We start from the raw sequence: 23,897 nt of genomic DNA, 5'->3' as shown, positions 1-23,897 counted from the left end.
TCCTCCTCCTCCTCCTGCAGATCAAAGGGGCTAACAATGAGAGGTGACGAGGTAGTTTATGTCACTAACAACCCTACCTCTATACTCTACCTTCCCTCCTTCCTTCCTTCCTTCCCTCCCTCCTTCCTCCATTCCTTCCTTTCTCTCTTGCCTTCTTCACCCTCCTTCCTTCCTTCCTTCCCTCCTTCACTGTTTTCTTCCTTCCTTCCTTGTCTTACATCCTTCAATCTTTTCTTCCTTCCTTACTCCCTTTATTCATTTCTTCTCTTACGTCCTTCACTCTTTCCTTCCTTCCTCCCTTACCTCCTTCACTCTCCTTCCTTCCCTTACATTCTTCACGCCCTTCTTCCTTCTCTTACCGCCTTTGCTCTTTCTCCTTCCTTCCTTCCTCCCCTCCTTCCTTCCATCTTTCCTTCTCTCCTTCCTTCCATTTCATACATCCTTCACTTCTTCCTTCCTTCCTTCCTTCCCTCCCTCCTTCCCTCCTCTGCAACTCTTTCCTTCCCCTTTCTTTCCTTCTCTCACTCTTCCCTCCCTCCCTCCCTCTCTCAATCTTTCCTTCATTCCTTCACTCTTCTGTATATCTCCCTACTCCTTCACTCTCCTCTCTCCTTCTCTCTTCTCTATACCTGCCTCTCCTTCCTTGCCTTCCTTCTTCTCTCTCATCTTCCTTCCCTCTCTTCCCTCTTCCCTTTCCTTCCTTCTCTCATTTTTCCTGTTCCTTCCCTTCCCTTCCTTCTTACCTTCCCTCCTCCTCTTCTTACCTTCCCTCTTTTCCTTCTTACCTTCTCTCCCTCCTCCTTACTTTTCCTTCATCTCTTCTCTTTCCTTCCCTCCCCTTCCTCCTTTCCCTCAATCTTACCTTTCCTTCTCCTTTCTCTCCTTCCCTGCTTCTATCCTTCACTTCTTTCCCTCCTTCCTTCCTCCTTTCCCTCCCCCTTACCTTTCCTTCTCCCTTCCCCCCTTCCCTGTTCCTATCCTTCCTTCCCTCCCTCCTTCCTTCCTTCATCTCGTACTTTGATTAGACTCAGTTACTCTCCTTCCCTAACTCCTTCACTCGTGTAAATATCATTATACTCTCTCTCTCTCTCTCTATTTTCCTCCACTTTCATCTCTCCACCTTTCTCCTCCCTCCCCTCCTCCACTTCCATCTCTCCCCCCTCCCTCCCATCCTCCCCCTCCATCTCCCTCTTCTCCCTTTCCTCCCTCCATCCCCTCCTCCCTCTCCACCCTCCACTCAAGTTTCCTTCCCTCTCCCCCTCATCTCCTCCACTTCCCTCTCTCTCTCCTCTCCCTTTTTCCTCCCTCCATCCCCTCCACTCTCCTCTTCCTCCCTCCATTTTCAGCTCTCCTCCTTCCCCTCCCTCCCTCCCAACCTCCTCCTCCTTCCTCCCTTAGTCTCCCCTCCCTATTTCTCCTTCCCTCCCCTCTCCATTTCCATCTTCCAATCTGTTTCCACTTTCCTCCTCTCCCCCTCCCCTAACCTCCCTTCCCCTCCCCTCCCTCCCCTACTCCATGTCTCCCCCTCCCCTCCCTCCCCTATTCCATGCCTTCCCCTCCCCTCCCCTACCCTCCCCTCCCCAATGCTACGTACATCCCAGCTCTCCTCCCAATTTTGATCCATTTAACGTGTGTAATAAACTCGAAGCTGAAACACACACACACACACACACACACACACACACACACACACACACAAACCTCGTCTTGTTATATTTACTCCACCTGTATTAACACACACACACACACACACACACACGAGAGAGAGAGAGAGAGAGAGAGAGAGAGAGAGAGAGAGTCTATCCCTCTTTCCTGTATTTGTTTTTCCTCCATTTTTCATTCTCTTAATTTCCTGATTCTCTCTCTCTCTCTCTCTCTCTCTCTCTTTGTAGTGACGAGGCTAACCGGAGATGACAATATTTTCATGCATAGACAATAAGGAAAGAGAGAGAGAGAGAAAGAGAGAGAGAGAGAGAGAGAGAGACAAAACGATAAGTGCGTGTGAAATTCTCTCCCTCTCTCTCTCTCTCTCTCTTTCTCTCTCTCTCTCTCTTTGGTTCATCAGGGAAAATTTGATAAACAAATGAACGAAGAAGTTAAGATGTATCAGGCCTGTGAATGGTGGTAGTTGTGGTGGTGGTGGTAGTTGTGGTGGTGGTGGTAGTTGTGGTGGTAGTTGTGGTAGTTGTGGTGGTAGTTGTGGTAGTTGTGGTGGTAGTTGTGGTAGTTGTGGTGGTGGTAGTTGTGGTAGTTGTGGTGGTCGTTGTGGTGGTAGTTGTGGTGGTGGTGGTGGTGGTAGTTGTGGTTGTGGTGGTAGTTGTGGTGGTGGTGGTAGTTGTGGTGGTGGTGGTAGTTGTGGTAGTTGTGGTGGTGGTGGTAGTTGTGGTAGTTGTGGTTGTGGTGGTGGTAGTGGTGGTGGTGGTAGTTGTGGTGGTAGTGGTGGTGGTGGTAGTGGTGGTACTTGTGGTGGTGGCGGTGGTAGTTGTGGTGGTGGTAATTGTCGTGGTGGTAATTGTCGTGGTGGTAATTGTCGTGGTGGTAGTTGTGGTGGTGGTGGTGGTGGTGGTAGTTGTGGTGGTAGTTGTGGTGGTGGTAGTTGTGGTGGTAGTTGTGGTGGTGGTAGTTGTGGTGGTGGTGGTAGTTGTGGTGGTGGTGGTAGTTGTGGTGGTGGTGTAGTTGTGGTGGTGGTGGTGGTGGTGGTGGTGGTAGGTGTAGAAGGTGGCTGTAATAGTTGTAAGGTAGTTTTTGGTTGTGAGTTGTGGTACCATCATCATCATCATCAACACCACTACCACCACCACCATCATCATCATCATCATCATTATCATTATTATCAACACCACCACCACCATTATCATCATCATCATCATCATCAACACCACTACCACCACCACCATCATCATCATCATTATCATTATTATCAACACCACCACCACCATTATCATCATCATCATCATCACCACCACCACTACCACCACCACCATCATCATCAACACCACTACCATCATCATCATCATAAACACCATTACCATCATCATCATCATCATCATCACCACCACCACCACCACCACCACCATCATCGTCATCAACACCACTACCATCATCATCATCATCATCATCATAAACAACATTACCATCATCCTCATCATCATCATCACCACCACCACCACCACCACCACCATCATCATCATCACCACCACCACCACCACCACCACCATCATCATCATCACCACCACCACCACCACCACCATCATCGTCATCAACACCACTACCATCATCATCATCATCATCATCATAAACACCACTACCATCATCATCATCATCATCATCATAAACACCATTACCATCATCCTCATCATCATCATCACCACCACCACCACCACCACCATCATCATCATCATCATCATCATCATCACCATCAACACCACTACCATCATCATCAAGGAATGAGATAGGATGCTGAGAGAGAGAGAGAGAGAGAGAGAGAGAGAGAGAGAGAGAGAGAGAGAGAGAGAGAGAGCAATTATAGGCCAGGTTCAAGTAAAAACGGTATACAAGGAAAATAAAGTTGTAATAAGCAAAATAAGCAGCCATAAAACAGGTGTTCAGACACTTCCCACACCCGGTACCAGACTTCCCTATAGACTTATCTGAGGTTCCTTGTTGTTGTTGTCGTTGTTCTAAGTTGTAATAAGCAAAATAAATCGCCACGGAACAGGAGCTAGGTTCACTGGGGTTCATCTAAACAAAATAAATCGCCACGGAACATGACCTAGGTTCACTGGGGTTCATCTAAGGAAATTAAATCACCACGGGACAGGAGCTAGGTTCATATAAGCAAAATAAATCACCACAGAATAGGAGTTAGGTTCACTGGGGTTCATCTAGGCAAACTAAATCGCCACGGAACATTCGCTAGGGCACTTACTTCTGCGGCTCGTTGGGGTCTTTCTTCTTCTTGCTCTTCTTGCTCACCTTGGGCTTCTTGCCTTGGGTGCGAGGCCCCTCCACGGTGTCCGAGGGCCTCTTAGCACGCGCCATCTGCAAATAATGATAAATAAATATATAAATAAATGAATAAATAAATGAAGGCATCAATAAAGGAATCAGTGGATAAATCAAGGCATCAATGAATCAATAAAGGCATCAATAAAACAAGATACCCAAATAAAAGAATAATTAAATATATGTAAATAAATAAATACAATTAAATAAATAAATAAATGAATAAATGAAATAAATACATAAATGAATAAATAAATACATAAATAAATAAATAAAAGAACTAAATAAATGAATAAATAAATAAAAATTAATGAAAGGAATGAATGAAAAATTGGTAAAAACGCATAAAAAATTTAATAATAATAATAATAATAATAATCATCATCATCATCCGGACCTCCTTTCCCACCCTAGGGCAGACTGTGTGTGTGTGTGTGTGTGTGTGTGTGTGTGTGTGTGTGTGTGTGTGTGTGTGTGTGTGTGTGTGTGTGTGTGTGTGTGTGTGTGTGTGTGTGTGTGTGTGTGTGAGAGAGAGAGAGAGAGAGAGAGAGAGAGAGAGAGAGAGAGAGAGCAGCAATAATCATAAAAAAAAAATCAATCAATTAAATAATACATTAAGACTTTCAAGGCAGGAACAAGTAGTATTTTCTTATCGCCAACTCCAACCGATTTATTCAGGAGAGAGTGCGTCCAAGGAGCCTAAGAGTGTGGGGTCAATTTAGCTTACTCTACATGTCCATCTCAACTCACTTCCTTCGACAGGTGAGCAAGGAGCGGCGATGACGAGATATAATGAAAGGAATTGTGAAAGAAATATCAAGGAGTGAAGGAGTAATGCACGCACGCACGCACACGCACGCGCACACACACACAGCCCCTCACCACCCCAAGTCACCAGCCACCTTAAAAAAATCACACACACACACACACACACACACACACACACACGAGAACTGGGGGTGGGGTGAATAAGTCTCTCGTCCATAAGTCAGTAGGCGACGAGAGGCACGTACGTGGGCTCCATCTCCGGCAAGCGTGATGAGTGTGGAGGCGAGGCAGGGTGTGGAAATAATTGAGTCACCTTTACATAAATCACGTCTGGGTTAACGATGGAATAGAAAACGGGTGGTAGGGTGATTGAAGGGTGATTGAGGGATGATTGGAGGGTGGCGGGGTGATTGAGGGGTGGTGAGGTGATTGAGGGGTGATTGGAGGGTGATTGAGGCGTGATTGGAGGGTGGTAGGGTGATTGGAGGGTGGTGGGGTGATTGGAGGGTGATTGAAAGGTGATTGGAGGGTGACTGAGGGGTGATTGGAGGGTGATTGAGGGGTGACTGGAGGGTGATTGAGGGGTGACTGGAGGGTGATTGAGGGTGGTGGGGTGATTGGAGGGTGATTGGAGGGTAGTGGGGTGATTGGAGGGTGATTGAGGGGTGATTGGAAGGTGGTAAGGTGATTGGAGGGTGGTGGGGTGATTGAGGGGTGGTGGGGTGATTGAGGGGTGGTGGGGTGATTGGAGGGTGGTGGGGTGATTGGAGGGTGATTGATGGGTGATTGGAGGGTGATTGATGGGTGATTGGAGGGTGATTGATGGGTGATTGGAGGGTGATTGATGGGTGATTGGAGGGTGGTAGGGTGATTGGAGGGTGGTGGGGTGATTGGAGGGTGATTGATGGGTGATTGGAGGGTGATTGATGGGTGATTGGAGGGTGATTGATGGGTGATTGGAGGGTGATTGATGGGTGATTGGAGGGTGGTAGGGTGATTGGAGGGTGGTGGGGTGATTGGAGGGTGGTAGGGTGATTGGAGGGTGGTGGGGTGATTGGAGGGTGATTGGAGGGTGGTGGGGTGAATGATGGGTGATTGGAGGGTGGTGGGGTGATTGGAGGGTGGTGGGGTGATTGGAGGGTAGTGGCGTGATTGGAGGGCAGTAGGGTGATTGGAAAGTGGTGGGGTGATTGGAGGGTGGTGGGGTGATTGACGTGATTGGAGGGAGGTTGGGTGATTGGAGTGTTACATAAATCCTTCCAACATCGCCATACGCTGCACAAATAAAGTACAAAAGGCTATTAACCATCCATACCCCCAAAACAAATCGCTATGGAGGAGGTGTTAGGAGAGCTTCCTTAACCCGCGAGAACACGGAATACGAAGCTTATATGAATACGGAAATCTTGAAGAAATAGGAGTAGAATCGGTCTTACCTTTAGCGGGCGACACAGGTAAGAAGTAAGGTAAAAGGCAGTAAGGCTAACCGTACAAGAAGGTAAGAATGACAGGCGTACAGAGCAGAGATGTGAAATTGGTGGTCCGCGGGGAATACGTGGCCATTGGAGAGGAAAAGAGTGGCTCGGAATGACACACACACACACACACACACACACACACACACACACACACACACACACACACACACACACACACAATATCAGTCCAAATATTGACCAAATTCTGGCAGCAAAGGACCAACAGAGCAGTGGAAGACGAGAAAAGCCTTTGAATCTAAGTAACTGATGTGTTTTATGTTTATTTCCGTTTCTATAATCATTAAGTAGTAAAGACAGACACCTCTCCTAAAGTAAAATTACACTAAAACTTAATTCGACTCACATAAAACACAGACAGTGAAGACGGAGCAGAAAAGTAGGATGATAATGTGTAAGCCACCTTCATTTGTTTTCAAAATAAATATATTGGAACTCTGTTGATGTAGGCAAAGGCAGGGCTCTCTTACTGGCAACTACTATTTTTTACCTCTCAGAAAAAATGTGGACTGATGGAAAAAATGAAAATATGTTATAAATAAAACCTTGAGGTGGAAATCACGTTGGTTTTTCAATAATATCTCACTTCACTATGCACTCCTTCACTCACTTCACTATGCACTCCTTCACTCACTTCACTATGCACTCCTTCACTCACTTCACTATGCACTCCTTCACTCACTTCACTATGCACTCCTTCACTCACTTCACTCTGTACTCCTTCACTCACTTCACTATGCACTCCTTCACTCACTTCACTCTGTACTCCTTCACTCACTTCACTATGCACTCCTTCACTCACTTCACTCTGTACTCCTTCACTCACTTCACTATGCACTCCTTCACTCACTTCACTATGTACTTCACTCACTTCACTATGTACTCCTTCACTCACTTCACTCTGTACTCCTTCACTCACTTCACACTGTACTCCTTCACTCACTTCACTATGCACTCCTTCACTCACTTCACTATGCACTCCTTCACTCACTTCACTATGCACTCCTTCACTCACTTCACTATGCACTCCTTCACTCACTTCACTCTGTACTCCTTCACTCACTTCACTCTGTACTCCTTCACTCACTTCACTCTGTACTCCTTCACTCACTTCACACTGTACTCCTTCACTCACTTCACTCTGTACTCCTTCACTCACTTCACTCTGTACTCCTTCACTCACTTCACTCTGTACTCCTTCACTCACTTCACTCTGTACTCCTTCACTCACTTCACTCTGTACTCCTTCACTCACTTCACTCTGTACTCCTTCACTCACTTCACACTGTACTCCTTCACTCACTTCACTCTGTACTCCTTCACTCACTTCACACTGTACTCCTTCACTCACTTCACTCTGTACTCCTTCACTCACTCCACAATGTACTTCTTCACTCACTTCACTCAGTACTCCTTCACTCACTCCACAATGTACTTCTTCACTCACTTCTACGCACTCCTTTACTCGCATCACTATGTACTCCTTCACTCACTTCACTAGGTACTCCTTCACTCACTTCACTAGGTACTCCTTCACTCACTTCACTAGTTACTCCTTCGCTCACTTCACTATGTACTCCTTCACTCACTCCACAATGTACTTCTTCACTCACTTCACTCAGTACTCCTTCACTCACTCCACAATGTACTTCTTCACTCACTTCTACGCACTCCTTTACTCGCATCACTATGTACTCCTTCACTCACTTCACTAGGTACTCCTTCACTCACTTCACTAGGTACTCCTTCGCTCACTTCACTATGTACTCCTTCGCTCACTTCACTATGTACAGTCACTCTGCAAGTACTCCCCCTGTGCTAGAGGCCTTGTAACTCGAGGTATTCAGGGTAACAGTGCACCTGACGTCAGAGATGGGGTGAGGCTTCGGGACACTGCTTTGGGGAGAGGAGGCTTCGGGACACTGCTTTGGGGAGAGGAGGCTTCGGGACACTGCTTTGGGGACAGGAGGCTTCGGAACACTGCTTTGGGGTGAGGAGGCTTCGGAACACTGCTTTGGGGTGAGGAGGCTTCGGAACACTGCTTTTCACTGCTTCACCCCTACCCCCAACCACCCAAACACACAGCTTCGAATCAGGGTTCAGCACGGTTTCGTTTCGTAAAACACACACTCAAAAGAATATCTGTGTTGAATGACAGTACCAATCCTTCCAATAACCGGCCTAAAACACTCGAACCTAATAATAACACCACCCAGTTCACCACCCAGTTCATGCCTTACTGTCCCTCCCTCCTCCTCTTGCTGGTGGGGAACAATGGAGGTTTTATCAATCCTGTGTTAGGGGTTATGGATTATCTTTTTACTTAAGCATGAGAGTTTTATTGCCTATCTGGACTGGGCACACATCTCATGCATGTGTGCTCGTGTGTGTGTGTGTGTGTGTGTGTGTGTGTGTGTGTGTGTGTGTGTGTGTGTGTGTGTGTTGGTTGTTGTTGTTGTTGTTGTTGTTGATGATGATGGTGGTGGTGGTGATGACGATGATGGTGATGGTGATGATGATGATGATGATGATGATGATGGTGATGATACTGATGATGATGACAATGATAATGATGATGATGATAATGATGATGATAATAATGATGATGATGATGATGATGATGATGGTGATGATACTGATGACGATGATAATGATGATGATGATAATGATGATGATGATGATGATAATGATGATGATGATAATGATGATGATGATGACAACTTACCAATTTTACACGGCAGGTCATTGCTACAGTATTTCCCCCACGAATTTAAAGATATCTCACTCTATCTATCTATCTATCTACCTACCTATCTATCTATCTATCGCTAAGCCATATAATTCAATTTCGGCAAAATACGGAACCGCAATTTCAAAGCTTTCATAAAAATGTAAATAGTTAATTCTCTCTCTCTCTCTCACACACACACACACACACACACACACACACACACACACACACACACACACACACACACACACACACACACATACACACACAAAAGCAATGTACTTATCCTCTCTCTCTCTCTCTCTCTCTCTCTCTCTCCAGGCAGCCATCTTTCCATCCTCCCATGTGGGTACCAGAACCAGTGATGGAAGGGAGGGAGGGAGGAAAGAAGGGAGGGAGGGAGGGAGGGAGGGAGGGAGAGAAGAAGGGAGGGAGGGAGGGAGGGAGGGAGGGAGGGAGGAAGGAAGGAAGGGAGGGAGGGAGAGAAGAAGGGAGGGAGGGAGGGAAATGGAGAGGCACAGGAGTTGGGAGGACAGAGATGGACATGGAAGAAAAGGTATGATTTGAGGGAGAAGAAAGAAGAAATGAAGGAAGAAATGAGAGAGAGAGAGAGAGAGAGAGAGAGAGAGAGAGAGAGGGGGGGGAGGGGACTGGCAAGATTGTAGTATACTGAGGTCTTGTGTGGAGGCAGACTCTCTCTCTCTCTCACCTCGTAAACTCCACCTCAGTCTCCATTCCTCTCTCTCTCTCTCTCCTCAACCACTCTTCCTCCCTCCTTGTCTCGCCATTCTCCTCTCCCTTTTCTTCCCTTCTTCCCTCCCCCCCTCCATCTCATCCACAGCCTCCCCTCCCTCTCACCCCGTTCCATCTCACTCACATACACTCTCCTCGTTAGTCTCTCGCTCTCCATTCTCCTAACTTACACCTCCCTCTCTCATACACCTCTCCGCTCCATACCTCCCATCCTCGGCCTCCCCCTCCCTCTCTCCCGGTTCCATCTCACTCACATACACTCTCCTCGTTAGTCTCTCGCTCTCCATTCCCCTTACTTACACCTCCCTCTCTCATATACCTCTATTCCATTCCTCCGTCTCCCCCTCCCCCTCTCCCCATCTCCACCTCACCCACATAGACTCTCCTGGTTAGTCTCTCGCTCTCCATTCCCCTTACTTACACCCCCCTCTCTCATATACCTCTCTATTCCATTCCTCCGTCTCCCCCCCTTCTCTCCCCCCTCTCCACCTCACTCACACTCTCCTGGTTAGTCTCTCACTCTCCAACCTCTCCACATGGCCACCCCGCCTTAAGTCCATTTGGATATCACTATCTTACTTAAACGATATATAAGTTACTTTTCATATATTCCTCTTCCTTAACGTTACTATACTCGATAAACTGAACCACCCGTAGAGAGAAATAATTTAGACTGATCTTTATAAATTATTTTATTGATCAGAGGCAGTATATTAATTAAAATCATGAATACTAGGGACTCTAATGACGAAGAAAACCACCCGCTAAATAACACGAGAAATGAAGAGCGAGAAAGAGATTTTGAGACAGTAAATAAAGATATATATGAGGGAGGGGGAGTGAGCTGGGGGGAGGGCAGGTGAATGGTGGGTGACAGAGCGACCTGGAGGCGTTTTGTCTGAGGCCACCCTTTGCGGGATTAGGGAGCGGGGCTATAGATAGAATAGATAGGAAAAAAGATAAAGACATTTGTTGGTTCGAAAAGTACAGCACTCGAAACACCACACCACCATCTCTCCCTGTACACCTCCACAGTACACGTACACTTGGGTACTGTGTAATTATAGTGAGCACAAAAAGGAGGTAGAATTCCGGATTGGACAGTCGTTGGAGGAATGACACCTGGATTGAGGAGGACGTAATGAAGGAATATGAAGGTGAGTCTAATCGATTTATCAAACACACTATGACAGACCCTTCTTGCTTGTCCCGCTTGCTCTTACTTTTTTACTTACTTTGCTTACTTGATTACTTACTTACTTTACTACACTTACCTCGCGTCAGGTAAGGAAGCTCCCGAACACCTTTTCCTAAGCGATTTACTTTCATTATGACACCTTCCTGTCCTGTTCTGTATTCCATTACTCCTTCCAATATTGCCGTACACAACATAAGCTCCCTAACACCTTTTCCTAAGCGGTTTACTTTCGTTATTACACCTTACTGTCCTATTCTGTGTTATGTAAATCCTTCCAATATCGTCACACTCTCTGCATAAAGCTCCCTAACACCTTTTCCTAAGCGGTTTACTTTCATTATTACACCTTACTGTCCTATTCTGTGTTATGTAAATCCTTCCAATATCGTCACACTCTCTGCATAAAGCTCCCTAACACCTTTTCCTAAGCGATTTACTTTGCTTATTACACCTTACTGTCCTATTCTATGTTATGTAAATCCTTCCAATATCGCCATACACAACATAAAGCTTCCTAACACCTTTTCCTAAGCGATTTACTTTGCTTATTACACCTTACTGTCCTATTCTATGTTATGTAAATCCTTCCAATATCGCCATACACAACATAAAGCTTCCTAACACCTTTTCCTAAGCGATTTATTTTGCTTATTACACCTTACTGTCCTTCCTATTCTGTGTTATGTAAATCCTTCCAATATCGTCACACTCTGCATAAAGCTCCCTAACACGTTTTCCTAAGCGATTTAATTTCCTTATTACACCTTACTGTCCTCTTCTATGCTCCATATCTCCTTCCACTATTGCCATGCTCTACATAACGTGCAAAAGGACACCAACCAGCCCTATCCAAGAATAAATCGCTTAGGAAAAGGTGTTACGAAGCTTCCTTAACCGACAGCCAGGGGAAAGACTTACGGATCTGTTGCCGTTTCTTCTCCTCTTTATCTTTCTAATCTCTCTCATTTTCCTCCTCTTACAATTTCCTCTTTCCCTCCTCTCTCTTCTTCTCCTCTCCCTCCCTTTCCTTTCTCTCACTTTTCTCCTTCTCTTCTCTCTCTCTCCACTCCCCTCCCTCCCCTCCCCTCCCCCCCTACTGACTCTCCCACACAAATACCCTCCCGTATCTTCTTATTACTCTCTCTCTCTCTCTCTCTCTCTCTCTCTCACACACACACACACACACACACACACACACACACAAAACCTTCTCGTATCTCCCTAATTTTTCTCTCCTTTCTCTCCCCCTCCTCCTCCCTCCCTCCCTCAGTATCTTTATATATTCTCTCTCTCTCTCTCTCTCTCTCCACCCCTTCAGCCCGAGAACGCATTTCAGAGGAGGCATTTAAGATCTGTATTCTTGTTAGGTAAAGAAGCTCCCTAACACTTCTTCCTTAGCGATTTACTTTTTTGGATATGGCTGGTTAACATCTTTTTCGTGTGTTATTTATGCAAAGTATGGCGATATTGGAAGGATTTATATAACTGAGTAGGACAGTAAGGTGTAATAAGCAAAATAAATCGTTTACGAAAAGATGTTAGGGAGCTTTCCCTATGAGAACGTGGGCCTATAAGTGCTCTCGGTTAAGGAAGCTCCCTAACACCTCTTCCTAAGCGATTTACTTTCATTATGACACCTTCCTGTCCTGTTCTGTATTCCATTACTCCTTCCAATATTGCCGTACACAACATAAAGCTCCCTAACATCTTTTCCTAAGCGATTTACTTTCATTATTACACCTTACTGTCCTCTTCTGTTAAAAAATCCTTCTAATATCGCCATACTGTACATGAAGCTCCCTAACACTTTTTCCTGTGCGATTAATTTTCCTTATTACAACTTACTGTCCTCTTCTGTGTTATATAAATCCTTCCAATATCGTCATACTCTGCATAATGCTCCCTAACACCTTTTCCTAAGTGATTTATTTTGCTTATTACACCTTACTGTCTTCTGTTATATAAATCATTCCAATATCGTCACAAACTACATAAAGCTCCCTAACACCTTTTCCTAAGCGAGTTATCCTCTAATTTACTTATATTTAGTACACTTGGGGACACTACCACTAGTTACTCAGCTCACTTGTGCACACTACCGCGAATGGGATGGGTTGGGATGGGATTGGTTGGGATGGGATGGGTTGGGATGGGATGGGATGGGTTGGGATGGGTTGGGATGGGTTGGGATGGGATGGGATGGGTTGGGATGGGATGGGATGGGATGGGATGGGTTGGGATGGGATGGGTTGGGTTGGGATGGGATGGGTTGGGATGGGATGGGATGGGTTGGGATGGGTTGGGATGGGATGGGATGGGATGGGTTGGGATGGGATGGGATGGGTTGGAATGGGATGGGATGGAATGGGATGGGTTGGAATGGGATGGGATGGGATGGGATGGAATGGGTTGGGATGGGATGGGATGGGATGGGTTGGGTTGGGATGGATGGGATGGGATGGATGGGATGGGATGGGTTGGGATGGATGGGTTGGGATGGATGGGATGGGTTGGGATGGATGGGATGGGATGGGATGGATGGGATGGGATGGTATGGTATGGGATGGGATGGGTTGGGATGGATGGGATGGGTTGGGAAGGGATGGGATGGGTTGGAATGGGATGGGATGGGATGGGATGGAATGGGCTGGAATGGGATGGGATGGGATGGGATGGGTTGGGTTGGGATGGGTTGGGTTGGGATGGGACGGGTTGGGATGGGATGGGATGGGATGGGATGGGATGGGTTGGGATGGGTTGGGATGGGATGGGTTGAGATGGGATGGGTTGGGATGGATGGGTTGGGATGGGATGGGTTGGGATGGGATGGGATGGGATGGGATGGGATGGGTTGGGTTGGGTTGGGATGGGTTGGGATGGGATGGGTTGGGATGGATGGGATGGATGGGACGGGTTGGGATGGGATGGGTTGGGATGGGATGGGATGGGTTGGGACGGGACTGGACGGGACGGGTTGGGTTAGGTAGGGTAGGGTAGGGTAGGGTAAGGAAAGGAAAGGAAAGGAAAGGTAAGGTAGGGTAGGGTAGGGTAGGGTAAGGTAAGGGTAGGGTAGGGTAGGGGAGGGTAAGGAAAGCTAAGGTAGGGTAGAGTAGGGTAGGGTAGGGTAGGGTAGGGTAGGGTAGGGTAAGGTCAAGTCAGATCAGGTAGGGTAGGGTAGGGTAGGGCAGGGCAAGGCAGGGCAGGGCAGGGCAGGGCAGGGGAGGGTAAATGAAGCTAGTTTATATTACAAATCAGATCACCTTGCTCACCTGTGCAAGAGGTGTAGCGTCATCAGAATCCTCACTACCTGGGGAGGGCGACCCCCCCGAATTAGGCGACCCCCCCGTCCTGGCCAGGTGTGGGGGGTGGCGGGGGTAGTAGTGCATCATGCCCCCCATCATGTGCTGGGGGGGAACCTGGGGGGGCATGGCGTTCGTGTAGGTGGGGGCGGGGGGGCCACACTGAGGGGGGACCAAGTACCCTGACGTCCTGAGGGGGAGGAAGAAAAGGTGTTAGTGATGTATCAAAGATTTCCTCTCTCTCTCTCTCTCTCTCTCTCTCATACCAACAAAATTCGGGAGAAAACAGTAAAAAAAAAAAAAAAAAAGGAAACGAGAAAAAATGGAGAATATCATAATCTCCAGTTAATATACTTCTCTCAGCAATAAATAAATAATGGGATGAATAATGATAAATACAAAACTGAAGAGGTAAAAAATATTATTATTATTATCATTATTATTATTATTATTATTATTATTGCTGCATTAGGGCTTTTTGCATTGTTAGCTCAATTAATGCCAAAATTAATGGATCTTTTCAGGCTATATAATCATAACAACAGAGTAATAATCCTAAAAACAATAATAATAATAATAACTAATAATAATAATAATAATAAAATAATAGTAATAGCAATAGCAAAAACAATAATAATGATAATAATAATAATAATAATAATAATAACCAACGCAGCAGTAATGGCATTTTTAACACACGCACACCTTCTAATATTAATAATCCATGCAGGTAGGCGCACGAATTCAGTAATTAGCCCATGATAGTCAATTACCACCACCACCACCCTCATTTAAATAATTTACCAGTTTCCGATAGATTCGCTTAGAGTAGATTTTTATTTTTTTTAATTTTTGGGGTGGAAGACGCACCTCGTATATAATTTTCGGGGCTGAAGACGCACCTCTGTATATAATATTTTTTGGGGGCAGTGGGGGGGACAGCGCCCAATATTGAAAATTGGAAAAAAAAAAGTTATATATGCTATCGTTATTTTGGATTATTACTGTAGGAGTACCAGGGGAAAAATTAATTGACTCTGCCAATAAATGAGGCAAAACCGAAAAAAAAAGAAACAAAGGCGTGTACATGGAGTTCATATTGTTAAAAGGTGGGTAAAATGATGACTTCTAATTCTTTTTGCTTGTAAAGATCAACTGATTCCCATTAACCCTTCCAATGCATGTTTGTTTGCTTGTGTCCTTGCTTGTCTACTTGTCTGTTTGTTTGTTCATTTGCTTGTCTCTTTGCTTGCTTGTTTATGTTTGTAATTACCTTGGAAGAGTGCCAGGTAATGGAGGGCTTAATGAAGGCTAAGTCAAACACCTTTAATTAACAATATCTCACCTGAATTATTATTATTATTATCACTATTATTATTACTACTACTACTACTGCTACTACTACTAGTGCTGCTGCTGCTGCTACTGCTACTACTACTACTATTACTATTATTATTATTATTATTATTACTATTATTACTGCCACTCTTATGATTACAACCATTTGCAAACTGCTGCTGCTGCTGGTGGTGGTGGTGGTGATTATGATGATGATGATGATGATGATGATGATGATGATGATGATGGTGGTGGTGGTAGTGGTGGCGGTAATTAATAAAAATAATAATAATAATAATAATAATAATAATAATAATATGGTGGCGGTAATTAATAAAAATAATAATAATAATAATAATAATAATGATAATAATAACAACAATAACAATTTATGACCAAGAACAACATGTATTCTCTTATTACTGGTACAACAACAACAACAACAACAACAATAATAATAATAATAATAATAATAATAATAATAATAATACTTACTGAGCCGGACCCATGTTGTTTTGCGAGATGGGCGGGATGTAGAGGTTTTGAGGCGGGAACTGGGGGTTGGCGGCCACTCCCATGTTCATCTGTAAGTAGGTACACGTGTAAGTAGGCAGGTAGGTAGGTAGGTAGGGAGGGAGGTGGGTAAATACGTGGGTAGGTTATGGAGAGAGGGAAGGGGGTAGGTGGGCAGGTATGTACTGTCAAAGTCAAAGGTTTATTTAGCCATAGGGATTATAGTAGTTGACATAACACTTAGTTTACTAACGGCTGAGCCTTTTGAGAGTCCGGGAACTCTCTTTAAAGACACCTTGTTTTTCTTGCACTTTTGGTAAACATCATTTGTCTAGTAAAACTACGACTTGACTAAATCAGCTGTATGACTTAGTAATAATGATCATCCTCGAATGACAATATTTTAAGATTTTAATATAGGGTATATACAAGATAGCACTACAAGAAAACGGAGGTAATTTTTATATTAATACCAGTAATAATGGTCATAATAATAATAATTACAATAATAATAATAATAATAATAATAATAATAATAAATAATAATAATAATGAAAGTCAACTAATTTCAAGAATTAGTACTTTGATAGTAAGTAGGATTTATAAGCAGATTTGAAAGTTACAGCCTGGCTTAGTTCCCGAATGGCCATTGGGATACCATTCCAAACTTTGGGTCCCTGATAAGTGATATGTGACTGGGACTGGGTTGAAGCCATGAGCGGTATTTTTAGATTACAGTTATTTCGGAGATTATACCGATCATTCATATTAAAATCAAAGTAACTGTTAAATGACAGGTTGTGCAGAGACTTGTAAACAAAGCAGTGCAGTAGGACTTTATATCAATCAATTTTAGGATACCCAATTTCTTGAAAGATGGATTAGTGTGGTCATATTTGCGTAAGTTTTCCATTATAAGGACCGATTTCTTTTGGGCTATAAATAAGCGGTTTAGCTGTGTCTTATAAGCACCACTCCATACAGTGTTACAATAAAACAATAAAGGAAAAATAAACGAGTAATAAATGAGCTTAAAAGACCGTGTTGTTAGTTGATTACGAATTTGGTACATGATACCACACTGTTTGCTAATCTTTGTATGGAGATACTGGATATGTAAATGCCATGACAAACGTTCAATTAACACCAAGGAGCGAATGATGAGGTGAAAGAGAGAGAGATTGTCCAGGTGCTTGAGGGTGCGAAAGTGGATGTATGTGGAATAACTGAAACAAAATGGAGAGGAGAAAGTGTGAGAGAATGGGAGTATGGATGGGGTATATGTGCAGGAGTAGGTGAGAATGAGAGGGCAAAGGAAGGAGTATCTATAGTTGTGAGTAAAAGATGGAAGAGGAGCATAAGACAGTATGGATCAGTTGGGTCAAGGATTGTGTGGGTAAAGTTGAAAGTTGGAATACAAATGTGGGCGACTGTGTGTGTGTATGCGCCAACACAAGATCGTGCTAGAAGAGTGAGAGAAGAGTTCTGGACAAATGTGGAAGTGTGCATGGAAAAGTTTGGAAGGAATGAGAGAGTGTTTTTGATTGGTGATATGAATGGTAAAGTTGGGAATGTGAAGGTGGATGGAATAGTTGGTGAGTGGGGTGTGCCTGCTGAGATAGATGAGAATGGGAGTGCGTTAGTGGACATTTGTGCTGGGAGGGGGTTGGTGATAGCCAATACCCTCTTCAGGCATAAAATGATCCACAGGTATACATGGCGAGTGATGAGAAGGGTGGGTGGTGAACTGAATGAAAGGAAAGCAATGATTGATTATGTGTGTGTGGATGAAAGGATGCGAAGATGTGTAAAGGATGCAAGAGTGTATAGAGGTTGGGGGAGTGGACTTTCTGACCACTACTTGGTGGTGGCCAGAATTAGAATTCAAGTAAGATGGAGGAATAGAAGAAGGGAAAGACGAGAGGAAGGAGTGGTTGCAAGGAGAGTGGAAAGGTTACAAGAGGATGAGAAAAAGGCAGAGTATAAGAGAGAAGTGGAGGAACGATTGGGCAAATATAAAATTGGAGCAGATGGGAGACGTGGAAGGTGTGTGTAAGATATTTACAGAAGAAATATGTGCAGCATGTGATGTGGTGTGTGGAAGGAAGAGAAGACGGAGGGGGGTGCAAGGAACAGCGTGGTGGACTGAAGAGGTGAAACAGGCTGTGGCACAAAAGAAGAAAGCATACAATGAATGGATGAGAAATAGGGGCGTGGAAGAAGTTGAGAGGCGGAAGAGAGAGTTATATGTGGAAAGAAAGAGAGAGGTGAAAAGATTAGTAAGAGAGAGTAAGAAGAGAGTGGATGAGGAATTTGGAAGGAATTTGAGTGTAAAGTGGAGGGACTAAGAAAATGTTCTGGAGAGAAGTGAAAAGAGTAAGACAGGGTGGAAGTGAAGTTAGCAGGGGAGTGAAAGATAAAAATGGTAGATTACTAGTGGAGAAGGGAGAAAAAGTGAGCAGATGGAGAGAACACTTTAAGGAATTGTTGAACGTAGAGGATGGAAGTAATGCAAGTATAAGTGGCTGGGGAATGGCTGGGAGAAGGAGGGAGGTGAGAAGACAGGAAGAAATCAGTAGGATAGAAGTTGTGGAAGCAATGAAGAAAGTTAAATCGGGGAAAGCCCCAGGAATTGATGGAGTGTGTGGTGAAATGCTGAAGCATGGGGGAGAGATAGTAGTAGAATGGATGTGGAAGACGTGCAGATTGGCCTGGGAGGAAGGTAGAGTCCCGGAGGATTGGAAGTCTGGTATAATTATTCCCTTGTACAAAGGAAAAGGGGAAAAAGAAGTGTGTGATAATCATACGGGCATTTGTCTTCTTAGTATAATAGGAAAAGTGTATGGTAGGATACTTATAGACAGAGTTAGAGAAAGAGCAGAGAAATTAGTTGGAGAAGAACAGGGAGGCTTTAGGAAGGGAAGAGGTTGTGTAGATCAGATATTCATTCTTAGATCTTTAGTGGAAAAGTTCCTAGACAAGGGAAAGAAGTTGTATGCGGCTTTCATGGATCTGGAGAAAGCATATGACAGGGTGGATAGACAAGGATTGTGGAAAGTGTTAAGAATATATGGAGTAGATGGGAAGTTGTTGAATGCTGTGAAGAGTATGTACGATGGTGCGAAGGCTGCAGTGCGTGTGGATGGTGAACTAAGTGAATTTTTCTCTTTGAAAGTTGGTTTGAAACAGGGATGTGTCATGTCTCCATGGTTGTTCAATCTGTACATGGATGAGGTAATAAAAGAGGTACAAGGTAGGGTAGTGGATGTTGGAGTGGCCCTGGTGAGAGAGGATAGTGTTTGGAAACTCCCTGTACTGTTGTCTGCAGATGATACTGTGTTGTTGAGTGAAGACGAAGGGGAGCTGCAAGGCTTGGTGGATGAGTTTGGGAGAGTGTGTTAGAAACGGAATCTAAAGGTGAATGTAGGGAAGAGTAAAGTGATGGTCTTTGAGAGAGGTGAAGTTAGTGAATGTACAGCGAGGTTGGATGGTGAGGAATTGGAAAATGTGAGTACGTTTAAGTACTTGGGTAGTGTGATGAGTAAGGATGGAGGTTTGCAGGGTGATGTGCTTGAAAGGGTACAGCAGGGAAGAAAGGTTGCTGGTTCTTTGAAAGCAGTGATAAGAAACAGGGAAGTGAGCATGGAAGTGAAAAAGTTACTACATGACAGTATTGTGATACCAACTCTAACGTACGGAAGTGAAGCTTGGACATTGTTGGAAGGACACAAGTCAAGAGTGAGAGCAGTGGAAATGAGTTATTTAAGAGGAGCCTGTGGAGTCACGTGGAGAGACAGGCTGACGAATGAGGATATAAAGGAGCGTTGTGGTGTGGATGTGGATGTGATAGGAAGCGTTATGAGGAACACACTGAGGTGGTTTGGCCATGTGGAGAGGATGGAGGGTGAAAGACTGACGAAGAGAGTGTACGTGAGTGAGGTGGAGGGGGGAAGAGGGAGGGGGAGGCCGAGGATGAGATGGAGGGATGGGGTGGAGAGGTATATGAGAGAGGGGGGTGTGAGTTGGGAGCAGGGCAGTGAAATGGCGGGGGACAGGGCGACTTGGAGGCGATTTGTTTGTGGCCACCCCAAACGGGATTGAGGCGTCTGGCAATAGATAGATAGATAGATAGAATTTTATACTGTCCACTCTTTCAATTGACTGGACACCTATGTAGATGTTGGGTTGATTTGCAGTGCTTTGTTTCCTTCTAAATATAATGTAATGAGATTTGCTTACGTTTAGCGTGAGTTTGTTGCTTGTTATCCATTTTTTAATATCTGTTAGGCTGTTATTTACAACATTTGATAGTTCATTGAGATTTTGGTGGCTTGCATAAAAGGTACTATCATCAGCAAATAGTACTGGCTTCATATGTGAGGTAGCGTACACGATGTCATTTATGTACAAAATAAACAAGAGTGGTCCTAAGACCGACCCCTGGGGAACTCCAGATTCTACTGGCATACAGGTAGACTGGCACTGTTTGTATTGCACAACCTGTTTGCGATTGGCTAAGTAGGAAGCAAATCATTGATTTGAAGTGCCTCGTATACCATAGTGATCAAGCTTCTTTAGTAGTATAGAGTGATTAACCGTATCAAATGCCTTGGCAAGATCTAGAAATACACCCATAGTAAATTTATTTTCATCAAATGAAGCCAGCACGTCCTTGGTGAATGACAGCAAAGCACTCTCCGTAGACAATTTTTCCCTAAATCCAAATTGTGAATCAGTAATAATATTGTTGGTGGTGTAAAATTGAATTAACCTACCATAAACCAATTTCTCTATTACCTTACTGATTGCTGGCAGGATTGAGATAGGACGATAATTGCTTAACAGCTTACGATCACAAGCTTTAAAAACTGGAATGACTTTGGCCAATTTCAACATGTCAGGAAACTTTCCAGTCTCAAAAGATAAATTAAAGAGGAAGACAAGTACAGGAACTAGATAGGCCATTATTTCCTTAATGATGGACATGGGGATATCGTCATATCCGGGACCAACATTCCGTAGATTATTTATAGTCTGAGTAACTTCATGTTCAGTAGCAGGTGACAAAACGAATACACTGTCTTGCCTATTGCGTAAATATGAACAGAAATTAACCTCAGACTCTCCAACAGACTCAGCAAGTTTCTTACCAACACTGACAAAGTAATTATTAAAATGGTCAGCTACTTCCTTAAGTTCATATACCTCTTTATTGTTTACTAAATAAAAGCAATTATTACTTTGTCGTGAAGAAGGATTGTTAAGGATAGAGTTTATTATACACCATGTTTTTTTTTACTCTTACCTATATTTTCACTTATTTTATTCTTATAGTAATCTGACTTTGCCTTTCTGATTTTAGCTGTGATTTCGTTGCGCAGTCTGCGATACTCTGCACCGTACGTAATGGGTTTCTTGGTACGTAATGGGTTCCTTGGTACGTAATGGGTTCCTTGGTACGTAATGGGTTTCTTGGTACGTAATGGGTTTCTTGGTACGTAATGGGTTCCTTGGTACGTAATGGGTTTCTTGGTACGTAATGGGTTTCTTGGTACGTAATGGGTTTCTTGGTACGTAATGGGTTTCTTGGCACACTTTCTTTCAAGCTGTTTCTTTCTCGGATCATCTGCCTAATATCCGCAGTGATGTAGGGCTTATCACCATGTTCAGATTTAATTATTTTTGGTTTTAAAGGAAACTGGTTATGAAATATGTTAGATGGTAGGAGATTAAAATTACAAAAACCTACTTCTGGGTCTTTAGCACATAAAACAAAGTCCCAAGACACACTTAGGTATGTACGATGGGTGGATTTATGTAGGTAGGTGGGTGGGTGGGAGGGTAGGTAGGTAGGTAGCTGGGTGGGTGGGTGGGCAGGTGGGCAGGTAGGTAGGTGGGTGGGTGGGTGGGTGGGTGGGTGGGTAGGTAGGTAGGCAGGTTGGCTTGAAGTTAGTATGTCGGTAGGTAGGAGGGTTCGTTGGCAGGTTGGTAGGTAGGTAGGTAGGTAGGTAAGGTGGGTGGGAAATAAAGGTAGGTATTTTTCGGGGTGTATCTCTCGCTCTCAATGGACATAACATATAATTAATTCCATATATTTCTTGTGACAGCATTCCAAAGAAAGTTGTATAGATAGATAGATAGGAAGACACATACACAGATAGATAGACTGTGTGTGTGTGTGTGTGTGTGTGTGTGTGTGTGCGCGTGCGCGAAGGAATAGCGGTGTGGTGTGTACGCTGGTGGACCTGAACTGGTTAATGACGTCACGGAACTGGTTAATGATAAATACTCTTTGATAAATAAACGTTCAACTATCAGAACTTTAATTATTCGTAAGGACAGAAGTATTCAGGATTTTATATGGATTTTGAGCTTTAAGGACCGCTGAATCCCTAACACCATTTCCTGTGCGATTTATTTTGCTTACTACACCTCACTGTGGCTGTGTTGACTGATTACCTGATCCAACTGTCCTGCTAATCTGATCCACCTGTCATACTAATCTGATCCACCTGTCATGCTAATTACCTGATTCACCTGTCATGCTAATTATTTGATCCACCTGTCATGCTAATTGTGTATGTATGTGGATTTATGTATGTATGTGCGTATGTGTGTATGTACAGTATGTATGTAATATAGTAGAGAGAGAGAGAGAGAGAGAGAGAGAGAATATAAACAGATCGTGACATACACCATCCACTCACCTGATGATACATGGCCTGTGGGTGGTGGGGGTGGTGTGGTGGGGCTGTAGGGGGGGCGGCGTCCCCCTCCTGGGCAGGTATGGAGGTGGCCAGCCCCTGCATGTCCCTGTACCCCCCCTCCTCACTCCCGAAGCTGCCGTAGGGGGGCTGGGGGGGGGGAGAAGACAAGAATTAGACACGTATTTCTCACCAGGTAAAGAAGCTCCTTAACACCTCTTCCTTAGCGATTTATTTTAGGATTTGGTTGATTAATATCCTTCTGTAGGCGATTTATGCAGAGTATGGCAATATTGCAGGGACTTATTTAACACAGAAGAGGAGAGTAATGTGTAACAATGAAAATAAATCGCTAAGGATAAGGTGTTAGGGAGCTTAGACACATCATACAAATGTTCAGTTCGCTAATACCTGAGACGCAGGAGGATATGAACGGTAACTGCGATGCTAGTCACGAAGAAGTGGTGTGTGGGGCAACGGTACACTCTACTTCTGCCACTGAGCCGACCACCTTCCACTCACTTGATGTAGTGCTGCCTACTTCATCCTTACCCTTTAGCATTCTTTTTCTGTTCAGCCCTCATCTCTTTATTTCTTATCATCATCCACTCACTTGATGTAGTGCTGCCTACCTCTTCCTTCACCTTTATCATTCTTTTTCTGTGCCTGTCCTCCTCTTCCTATTTCTTATCATCATCCACTCACTTGATGTAGTGCTGCCTACCTCTTCCTTCACCTTTATCATTCTTTTACTGTCTCCTCCTCTCTTCCTATTTCTCACCAGCATCCACTCACTTGATGTAGTGCTGCCTACTTCTTCCTTCACCTTTATCATTTTCTATGTCTGTCCACCTCTCTTGCTATTTCTCCCATCTTTCCTGGATGGATGGATGGATGGATGGATGAATGATTGTATGTATGTATGTATGTATGTATGGATGGATGAATGATTGTATGTATGGATGGATGAATGAATGATTGTATGGATGGATGGATGGATAGACGGATGGATGAATGAATGAATGAATGTATGATTGTATGTATGTATGGATGGATGGATGGATGGATGAATGAATAGATGGATGGATGGAT

General features: G+C 44.1%; 1 protein-coding gene across 1 annotated transcript in view; it reads right to left on the bottom strand.

Moving 5' to 3' along the window:
• The window catches only part of LOC145414863 (uncharacterized), a 392,095-nt gene that overhangs the window by 49,724 nt on the left and 318,474 nt on the right, over window positions 1–23,897 (bottom strand). The window contains exons 3-6 of the mRNA XM_080284288.1: window positions 22,809–22,955; window positions 16,084–16,172; window positions 14,221–14,440; window positions 3,929–4,041 (exon numbers count right to left, since the gene is read on the bottom strand). Of these exons, the coding sequence (XP_080140414.1) occupies window positions 3,929–4,041; window positions 14,221–14,440; window positions 16,084–16,172; window positions 22,809–22,955 (569 nt within the window). The remainder of the gene's footprint in view (window positions 1–3,928; window positions 4,042–14,220; window positions 14,441–16,083; window positions 16,173–22,808; window positions 22,956–23,897) is intronic.

Source organism: Coenobita brevimanus, chromosome 13 (genome assembly GCF_032717465.1).
Source record: "Coenobita brevimanus isolate Jiangsu-jjx chromosome 13, ASM3271746v2, whole genome shotgun sequence".
Lineage (NCBI taxonomy): Eukaryota > Metazoa > Arthropoda > Malacostraca > Decapoda > Coenobitidae > Coenobita > Coenobita brevimanus.
Note: the sequence above shows the minus strand (reverse complement) of the source record. Positions and strands in the feature narration are given on the sequence as shown.